The 10316-nt window shown below is 44.0% G+C and overlaps 2 protein-coding genes across 5 annotated transcripts in view; one reads left to right on the top strand and one right to left on the bottom strand.

Moving 5' to 3' along the window:
* The window catches only part of LOC111957646 (ankyrin-1-like), a 312240-nt gene that overhangs the window by 32248 nt on the left and 269676 nt on the right, over positions 1-10316 (bottom strand). For all 3 annotated transcript variants that reach the window (XM_023978549.2, XM_070437046.1, XM_023978546.2), the window contains exons 21-26: positions 10115-10193; positions 9872-9987; positions 9139-9363; positions 8757-8911; positions 8395-8606; positions 1712-1916 (exon numbers count right to left, since the gene is read on the bottom strand). In XM_023978549.2, the coding sequence (XP_023834317.2) occupies positions 1712-1916; positions 8395-8606; positions 8757-8911; positions 9139-9363; positions 9872-9987; positions 10115-10193 (992 nt within the window). The remainder of the gene's footprint in view (positions 1-1711; positions 1917-8394; positions 8607-8756; positions 8912-9138; positions 9364-9871; positions 9988-10114; positions 10194-10316) is intronic.
* LOC111957647 (oxysterol-binding protein 2) overlaps positions 1-10316 on the top strand; it is a 275496-nt gene that overhangs the window by 120067 nt on the left and 145113 nt on the right. The window lies entirely within an intron of this gene.

The raw sequence follows: 10316 nt of genomic DNA, 5'->3' as shown, positions 1-10316 counted from the left end.
GTAGGCTAATTGACACATTTGAGTCAATTGGAGGTGTACCTGTGGATGTATTTAAAGGCCTAACCTTCAAACTCAGTGCCTCTTTGCTTGACATCATGGGAAAATCAAAAAGAAATCAGCCAAGACCTCAGAATATTTTTTGTAAGACCTCCAAGTCTGGTTCTCCTTGGGAGCAATTTCCAAATGCCTGAAGTACCCGTACGTTCATTGCTGTACAAACAATAGTACGCAAGTATTAACACCATGGGACGACGCAGCCGTCAAATAGACCTGTTCAGGGGAAGAGGAAGAGCCGCAATATCCTGTTCCCTAGAGAGATGTACTTTGGTGGCAGTACAGAATGCATGCGCCAGAACAACAGCAAAGGACCTTGCGAAAATGCTGGAGAACAGGTACAACAGTATCTATATCCACAGTTAAAACGAGTCCTATATCGACATAACCTGAAGGCCGCTCAGCAAGGGAAAGAAGCCACTGCCGCCAAAACCCCCTAAAAAGCCAGAACTAACAGTTTGCCAACTGCACATGGGGACAAAGATCGGTACTTTTTGGAGAATGTCCTGTGGTCTGATGAAACAAAATAGAACTGTTTGGCCATATGACCATCGTTATGCTTGGAGGGAAAAGGGGGAGGGCTTGCAAGCCGAAGAACACCATCCCAACCGTGAAGCACGGGGGTGGCAGCATCCATGTTGTGGAGGTGCGTTGCTGGCAGGAGGGGACTGGTGCAGCTTCACAAAATAGATGGCATCATGAGGGTAGGAAAATGATGTGGATATATTGAAGCAACATCTCCAGCATCAGGGAATTTTTACTAGGATTAAATGTCAGGAGTTGTGAAAAACTGAGTTTAAATGTATTTGGCTAAGGTGTATGTAAACTTCCGACTTCAACTGTATGTATATAGATTGTGTGTAGGCCTGTCTCATCTTCTCTTTGTGTCAGACCCGGATAAACGCTTTCCGTTTAATTTTTCTGTATTATTTATCAGAATTTTTTTATTTCAACTTTTTTACTGCTTTAGGGCTATTATTGTTGCTTGGATAACCTTATCTACTATTATGTATTGATTTATTTTTCATTTTTTATGAGGTGCAGAACACCGGAATAAGTATCACTGACTGAATTATCACTGTGAATCATTGTAATGTTTGTGTCAATTAATCCTGTAAAATATTGGTTGCCAACTGGAGATTTGACACAAAAATAAAATGTAATTCATTCATGCGAGGGGATTTTACTTCACCATATCACCTTCGTCATCGTAATTAAGATAATTAACAGTTTCTCAGTATAGTAATGACATTGCTTTTTCTCTGGCTTGCAGACCTACATAAATGTGGATCCCATCCCACAGATGAGAGACATTGAAACACAATGTTCAATAAATTTCCTTCTTTGAGGTGTTCATGCAGTCTAACTCATAGTTTACTCTAAATTGTACATTTACATGATTTAGCAGACGCTCCTATCCAGAGCGACTTACAGTAGTGATTTTACACATTTTCATACTTTTTTCATACTGGTTCCCCGTGGGAATTGAACCCACAACCCTGCCGTTGCAAGGGCAATGCTCTACCATCAGTGCCACATGGCACTATTAAGGGGCACCATTAAACTATTCCTTAAGTAATACAGTTTCACTGTGCCATTAGTCCCCCATAAGGCCTCAGTCAGGCTTGCTAAAGTGTGACAGACAGTGTTGGCGTACCGATGACACTGCACAGCAGGCGCAGGCTGGTGGTGTCCCCCTCCCCAGAGTCCCGGGGGCTCTCTCTCCAGGAGGGGGGCAGGGGGATGCACAGGCCGATGGGCCGGTGGAACTTGCGTCGCCGTGGCTCCACAGTCACCACGGGGCTGAAGGTTGCCTGGTTACCCAGCAGCTTGGCAACAAGCTCGTCTGGGACTGGTTGGGCCTGAGGTTAGAGGGGAGAGGATGTGTGGAAAGAGGGATGATGATGTGGTAGATGAGTGTAGAGAAGAGAGATTGATAAAAAGATAAACAGATTGATAGCAATGTAGAGAGAAATAGGATGAGAAAAGAAGAGAGACAATATGAGGTATGTAATGATGTAATGGATGACAATGGACAGGTAAATAAATCAAATGGGAGAAATGAAGGATGAAGAGAAAGAGAAGTCTATGGTCAATAAAATGCAATTTTATACCATACCAAAACATACAAACAACTTGAAAAGACACAGAGCATTTCTTTATTCATCAGTGTTGTTCATAAAACAAATTAAAACATTTACAACCTACACTGAGTGTACAAAACATTAGGAACACCTGCTCTTTCCATTTTATTTGTATTTTTATTTAACATTTATTTAACTAGGCAAGTCAGTTAAGAACAAATTATTATTTACAATGACGGCATACCAAAAGGCAAAAGGCCTCCTGTGGGGTTACGTGGGCCTGGGATTTAAAAAAAATAAAGAATAATTACAATATAAATATAGGACAAAACACACATCACAACAAGAGAGACACAACACTACATAAAGAGAGACCTAAGACAACAACATAACAAGGCAGCAACACATGACAACACAACATGGTAGCAACACAACATAACAACAACATGGTAGCAGCACAAAACATCGCACAAACATTATTGGGCAAAGTCAACAGCACAAAGGTCAAGAAGGTAGAGACAACAATACATCACACAAAGCAGCCACAACTGTCAGTAAGAGTGTCAATGATTGAGTCTTTGAATGAAGAGATTGAGATTAAACTGTCCAGTTTGAGTGTTTGTTGCAGCTCGTTCCAGTCGCTAGCTGCAGCGAACTGAAAAGAGGAGCGACCCAGGGATGTGTGTGCTTTGGGGACCTTTAACAGAATGTGACTGGCAGAACGGGTGTTGTATGTGGAGAATGAGGGCTGTAGTAGATATCTCAGATAGGGGGGAGTGAGGCCTAAGAGGGTTTCTATAAATAAGCATCAACCAGTGGGTCTTGCAACAGGTATACAGAGATGACCAGTTTACAGAAAAGTATAAGCGTCAATACAGGGCTAAGATTGAATCATACTACACTGGCTCCGACGCTCGTCTTATGTGGCAGGGCTTGAAAACTATTACAGACTACAAAGGGAAGCACAGCCACGAGCTGCCCAGTGACACGAGCCTACCAGATGAGCTAAATCACTTCTATGCTCGCTTCGAGGCAAGCAACACTGAGGCATGCATGAGAGCATCAGCTGTTCCGGACGACTGTGTGATCACGCTCTCCGTAGCCGATGTGAGTAAGACCTTTAAACAGGTCAACATACACAAGGCTGCGGGGCCAGACGGATTACCAGGACGTGTGCTCCTGGCATGTGCTGACCAACTGGCAGGTGTCTTCACTGACATTTTCAACATGTCCCTGATTGAGTCGTATACTAACTGTTTCAGCAGACCACATAGTCCCTGTGCCCAAGAACCAAAGGCAACCTGCTAAATGACTACAGACCTGTAGCACTCACGTTCGTAGCCATGAAGTGCTTTGAAAGGTTGGTAATGGCTACATCACACCATTATCCCAGAAACACTAGACCACTCCAATTTGCATACCGCCCAAACAGATCCACAGATGATGCAATCTCTATTGCACTCCACACTGCCTTTCCACCTGGACAAAAGGAACACTTATGTGAGAATGCTATTCATTGACTAAGCTCAGCGTTCAACCACCATAGTACCTCAAAGCTCATCACTAAGCTAAGGATCCTGGGACTAAACACCTCCCTCTGCAACTGGATCCTGGACTTCCTGACGGGCCCCCCAGGTGGTGAAGGTAGGTAGCAACACTTCTGCCACGCTGATCCTCAACACTGGAGCTCCAGTGGTGGCGTGCTCAGTCCTCCTGTACTCCTGTGTTCACCACGACTGCATGGCAGGCATGACTCCAACACCATCATTGGGTTTGCAGACGACACAACAGTGGCCTGATCACCGGCAACGACAAGACAGCCTATAGGGAGGAGGTCAGAGACCTGGCGGGTGGTGCAGAATAATGACCTATCTCTCACGTAACCAAGACTAAGGAGATGATTGTGGACTACAGGACTACGACGGGGCTGCAGTGGAGCAGGTTGAGAGCTTCAAGTTCTTGGTGTCACAATCAACAACAAACTAAAATGGTCCAAACACACCAAGACAGTCGTGAAGAAGGCACGACAAAGCCTATTCCCTCAGGAAAATAAAGATTTGGCATGGGTCCTGAGATCTCAAAAGGTTCTACAGCTGCAACATCGAGAGAATCCTGACTGGTTACATCACTGCCTGGTATGGCAATTGCTCGGCCTCTGACCGCAAGGCACTACAGAGGGTAGTGCGTACGGCCCAGTACATCACTGGGGCTAAGCTGCCTGCCATCCAGGACTCTACACCAGGCGGTGTCAGAGGAAGGCCCTAAAAATTGTCAAAGACCCCAGCCACCCCAGTCATAGACTATTCTCTCTACTACCGCATGGCAAGCGGTACCGGAGTGCCAAGTCTAGGACAAAAAGGCTTCTCAACAGTTTTTACCCCCAAGCCATAAGACTCCTGAACAGGTAATCAAATGGCTACCCAGACTATTTGCATTGTGAGCCCCCCCCAACCAACCCCTCTTTTTACGCTGCTGCTACTCTCTGTTTATCATATATGCATAGTCACTTTAACTATACATTCATGTACATACTACCTCAATTGGGCCGACCAACCAGTGCTCCCGCACATTGGCTAACTGGGCTATCTGCATTGTGTCCCACCCACCACCCGCCAACCCCTCTTTTATGCTACTGCTACTCTCTGTTCATCATATATGCATAGTCACCTTAACCATATCTACATGTACATACTACCTCAATCAGCCTGACTAACCGGTGTCTGTATGTAGCCTCGCTACTTTTATAGCCTCGCTACTCTATATAGCCTGTCTTTTTACTGTTGTTTTATTTCTTTACCTACCTATTGTTCACCTAATACCTTTTTTGCACTATTGGTTAGAGCCTGTAAGTAAGCATTTCATTGTAAGGTCTACACCTGTTGTATTCGGCGCACGTGACAAATAAACTTTATTTGATTTGATTTGAGCTTGTTGGACACTAAGAAAGCTTTGTTGTAAAGCATTTAACACAAAATCAGGGGAGGGGCCAGCTGAGTATAAGACTGTATCATCTGCATATAAATGGTTGAGAGAGCTTCCTACTGCCTGAGCTATGTTGTTGATGTAAATTGAGAAGAGCGTGTGTCCTAGGATTGAGCCTTGGGGTACTCCCTTGGTGACAGGCAGTGGCTGAGACAGCAGCTTTTCTGACTTTATACACTGCACTCTTTGAGAGAGGTAGTTAGCAAACCAAGCCAAAGACCCCTCAGAGACACCAATGCTCCTTAGCCGGCCCACGAGAATGGAATGGTCTACCGTATCAAAAGCTTTGGACAAGTCAATAAAAACAGCAGCACAATATTGCTTAGAATCAAGGGCAATGGTGACATCATTGAGGACCTTTAAGGTTGCAGTGACATATCCATAACCTGAGCGGAAACTAGATTGCATACCCGAGAGAATACTATAGACTACTGTACTATCAAGAATACTATCGAGAAAGCCAGTCAGTTGATTATTGACAAGTTTTTCCAGCACTTATGATAAACAGGGCAAAATAGAAATAGGCCTTTAACAGTTAGGATCAACCTGATCTCCCCCTTTAAATAAAGGACGAACTGTGGCTGCCTTCCAAGCAATGGAAACCTCCCCAGAAAGGAGAGACAGGTTAAAAAGGTTGGTGATAGGCTTTGCGACGATATGGGCAGCATCCTTAAAGAAGAAAGGGTCTATACCATCTGACCCAGATGTTTTTTTGGGGGGTCAAGTTTAAGGAGCTCCTTTAGTACCAAATGCAATTCTTGAGGTGGAGTAACTCTGCAAGATCACTTTCGAACAAGGGGCTGAACCCGTTTTTAATTCTCATTTTCTTTATGGGGGCGTGTTTGTTAACAATACCACCGAAAATATCAAAAAAAGAAGGTCCAAGCGTCTTTGACAGAGGGGATCAAGCTGATTCTATACCATTTTACAGAGGCCAGTTCATGAAGGAAGGCTTGATCATTTTAGTTTTTTAGCAAGCGTCTATGACAAATCAGGACAGGTCGTTTCACTGAGCAGCCTTTACGAACACAGGCTGTAAAACAGTGATCACTAAGGTCATTAAGGTCATTCCATGACATTGCCTGACCAGGTGAATCCAGGTGAAAGCTATGATCCCTTATTGATGTCACTTGTTAAATCCACTTCAATCAGTGTAGATAAAGGGGAGGAGACACAGTGTAGATAAAGGGGAGGAGACAGGTTAAATGAGGATTTTTAAGCCTTGAGACAATTGAGTCATGGATTGAGAAAATCATGAATCAGCATAATTTTTATGGATATATACAAATAAATATCAATAGAAAACAGGTCAAATGAAACAAAGTGCAGCTAGTTTGCAGTCTTTCCAGCTTCATTTTGAAGTGATTGTGTTAGCTGTGTTGTTGGCTAGCTCCTCTGAACAACAGTGTCCTGACAAGAGAGCACATTTTCTATGCCAGGTGAAACTGCTCCTCATTAGCTCATTGTTATGGATGTACCAAATAAATCACTAGAAAATAGTTTAAACAAATACAAATGCATCTACTTTGTTGTTATTCTGGCTGCACTATTTGACGTGACTGTAAGTTAGCCGTAGTTGGTTAGCTAGCAAGGAAGGGATAAGAACGTTGCCAGCCAGTATGGCAGTAGAACATTTAGAATGAATGACTGGGTCGCGTCCATAGATAGAGATTAAAAAGACATAACGACTGGGTCGCGTCTCTGGCAACCAAACAGAATTGATAGTACAAACGACCAGCCGGCTTGGGTAGCAACCCTATATTTGTGTCGGGACTATATCTTGTGGAAGGATGAACTGTATCTTAATAAATTAATACAAATGTGTTTAATGAAAATGTGTAAATCATTATTCTAATATGTTGGTAACCCGTTGTATAAAAGTGATAATGCCCTTGAAGCCGATGTTTGGAGGATAGATTGGCATGGTTTGCCGGTCCTCGACTTCATCTCGGGCCTGACAACACCCGTGCTAGTACGTATATCCACCAAACACCGTCTTCTTGGGCATTATCACTTAATTGCACACTCAGTGTACATTGACAATGAATGTCTAAACCTCGCTACACATTCACGTGAACTGTCTCACTTAGTACAACCTTTGAAAAGGTTAGCGTATCTGCTAGCGTAAAGCTAGGACTGGGGTTACGAGGCTCTACATTCACAGCTCTACAGGCTGCATGTACTGGAGCACAGCGGATGCTCCAAAGCAGCAGGGGAGATGGAAGGTCCATGCATGGTGAAGTCCATGCTGTGCCATGTTCACCGTAACATACACATATTTCCCTCAAAATATGAGACTACTTCAGTATGTAGGCCAATAAAACCACTGGAATGAAATCAAATCAAAACCACTCTCCACTCTGATCATAACAGGCATGCTGCTAAAGAACATTCACTGTAACAAGGTACCTCTGCATTATGTAACCATGACTATAGTTATAGAACATAACCACATTAGTGAATGATGCATTAAGCTTTAGGATACTGGCATAATCATTTACAAACATTGGTGACTAGATGATGCCCTTTCAAAACAGCCCCATATAAACTTTGAAGGTTAATATGCCCACTGTTAAGTGACTACTGTACTACGTGTATGTAGTAAATCTCATTGTTTGTGTGTAGAACAAAGAAAAAGGCAATTTCCTTTGCAAGGAAAACATTTATATAAAATGTGCTGATCAAACCAAATACATATAGCATACATATAGCTAGGGTTGGGTAGGTTACTTTCTAAATGTAATCCGTTACAGTTACTAGTTACCTGTCCAAAATGGTAATCAGTAACGTAACTTTTGGATTACCTAAACTCAGTAACTTAATTACTTTCCGACACTTTTGGATTACTTTCCCCTTAACAGGCATTAGAAGAAGACAAAGGATCCATCAAACGCATTTGGTGTGTCATCATAGTGGTCTCTGACTTGTGGTCAGACTCGCTCAGGTGGAACAAACTTAAACTTGCGCCTTTTTTTAATGCTGAATTATTGTCATTGAGAAAACAGAAAGGTGTCAAAATATATTTTCGCAAACATCCTTTTTGAATTTAAAAGTAATCCAAGAAGAAATCATCTATGTTTTAAATTATCTGTAATCTGATTCCAATATTTTTGCTGGTAAAGTAACTGATTAGTTACAGTAAAAAAACAAACAGATTACATGTAACTGTAATGTAGTTACTCCCCAACCCTGCATATAGCATGCTTGGTCATACAGGCAGGCACTAACTATAATGTCTTCCTCCTGCTTCTTCCTCCTCATCCTCCCATCTCACCTGCAGGCCCAGACGGACTCGCTTGGTGACCGCTGTCTCAGGGAACGTAGCCTGGACCATCGGCACCAGCTTACTGGTCAGTTGACCCCCCTCTGGGCCAATCAGGTCACTCTCCTGCTGGACACGCGACACCACAGCAAAGTAGAGGGGGAAGTCAGTGGAGATGATTCGTCGGATACGCTTCTTCCCAAGCTCGTCTTGGCTCTCCAGATCTAAAGGAATAAACAGGCAGAATGTAGCGGTCAATAAGGTGGGGAATACTGATACAGTATCGATAAGAAAGCACTAATAATCACCAAACAGGCCATTATCAGGGACTGTAATAGGTCTGACTGAGTTAGTAGAACTTCTCATTCTACTACCTTCATCCATCCCATTGAGGATAGTCTCCAGCACATCGTCCCCGTAGCGATTGCGGTGTTCCTTCCAAACAGAGCCATTCTCACTCCTCAGAACCACCAGCTCCCGGTCCCCTCGACCCAGAGCTGCAAAGTGTGGGATCTCCACGATCACAGGCCTGACAGACACACACAGACACAGAGACACACATCAATGAGGCTTCAAACGTCATTCTCACAATGTAATTAGCCGTATGTTTGACACCCCTGAATTAGGGGATACCCTCACAGAAGGTGGAACACAATTTTTATCCTGATCTCAAAATTTGACCTATTGTCTTTTGTTGACAACTCATGCACCTGTCCTCCCTTCAATACTCTATATTGTGTTTATTCAAGTCCTCACCCTAGGAACTGCATGCTGGCTGGGCCCAGAGAGATGATACGGCTGGCCAGGCCCTCTCCCTCCACCAGGGGGGGAGGGGTGGGGAGTTTCTGGGGCTTGACCAGACGGCAGGTTATACGTGTGGGGGCGGCACAGGTCCGTGGAGGGATGATGACACGCAAACCGTTGTGTCTGCTGCCTCGCATCGAGCCGCCCCGAGCATCCACCATGAAACTCACTAGGAACCTGACAAGAGACATGCCTCACATTATTGCACGGTATAATAACGTTTCTATTGTCACTCTTAGAGATTGATTTATGGACAACATAAGGCATTTGTCAGTGTAAGCCTACAGGCAGGGTAGGATGGACACACACATGGCTGTGTCTACTGACCCTGTGTGTATGGGTTAGACTTAGGGTTAGGGTTGTGTATTGGCCCTGTGTGTATGGGTTAGACTTAGGGTTAGAGTTGTGTACTGACCCTGTGTGTATGGGTTAGACTTAGGGTTAGGGTTGTGTACTGACCCTGTGTGTATGGGTTAGACTTAGGGTTAGGGTTGTGTACTGACCCTGTGTGTATGGGTTATGACTTAGGGTTAGGGTTTTGGTACTGACCCTGTGTGTATGGGTTAGACTTAGGGTTAGGGTTGTGTACTGACCCCTGTGGGTGTCTGGGTTTAGACTTAGGGTTAGGGTTGTGTACTGACCCTGTGTGTATGGGTTAGACTTAGGGTTAGGGTTGTGTACTGACCCTGTGTGTATGGGGCTGGCCACAGGACTGACGTTGTCAGAAGTCTCTGTAGCTGGACTGCTGGGGATCAGGGAGTCGTCATCATACTCCCTATGTAATGGCATTGGAGTGTGTACCTAAAATATAGACAGAAAAAGCATTTTTACTTTTCTATTCACCCTCCACAGGGTTACAGCGATACAAATATTTTCATGAATAATATGGCAACCTCATGGGATTGAACCTAACCAGTTTGTTCTGTACCTGCTCCATCTCATGCTCCTTTAGGTGGACCATCTCTGGGGAGACACAAGGGATCCTGGGAATGGCAGGTGAGTAGTTGCTGTTGGAGAGAAGAAAACAAGGAGTGTGTAGGGGATATATTCTCATTCCACTTCCTACATCCCAATATAGCTTTAACCCATCCATTCCCCGTTCTTTACAATACCTCCACCCTTCTTTTACT

The sequence above is a fragment of the Salvelinus sp. IW2-2015 genome, linkage group LG33 (genome assembly GCF_002910315.2).
Source record: "Salvelinus sp. IW2-2015 linkage group LG33, ASM291031v2, whole genome shotgun sequence".
Taxonomy (NCBI): domain Eukaryota; kingdom Metazoa; phylum Chordata; class Actinopteri; order Salmoniformes; family Salmonidae; genus Salvelinus; species Salvelinus sp. IW2-2015.
The sequence above is the reverse complement of the archived record's forward strand: the minus strand, read 5'-3'. Positions and strand labels throughout refer to the sequence as shown.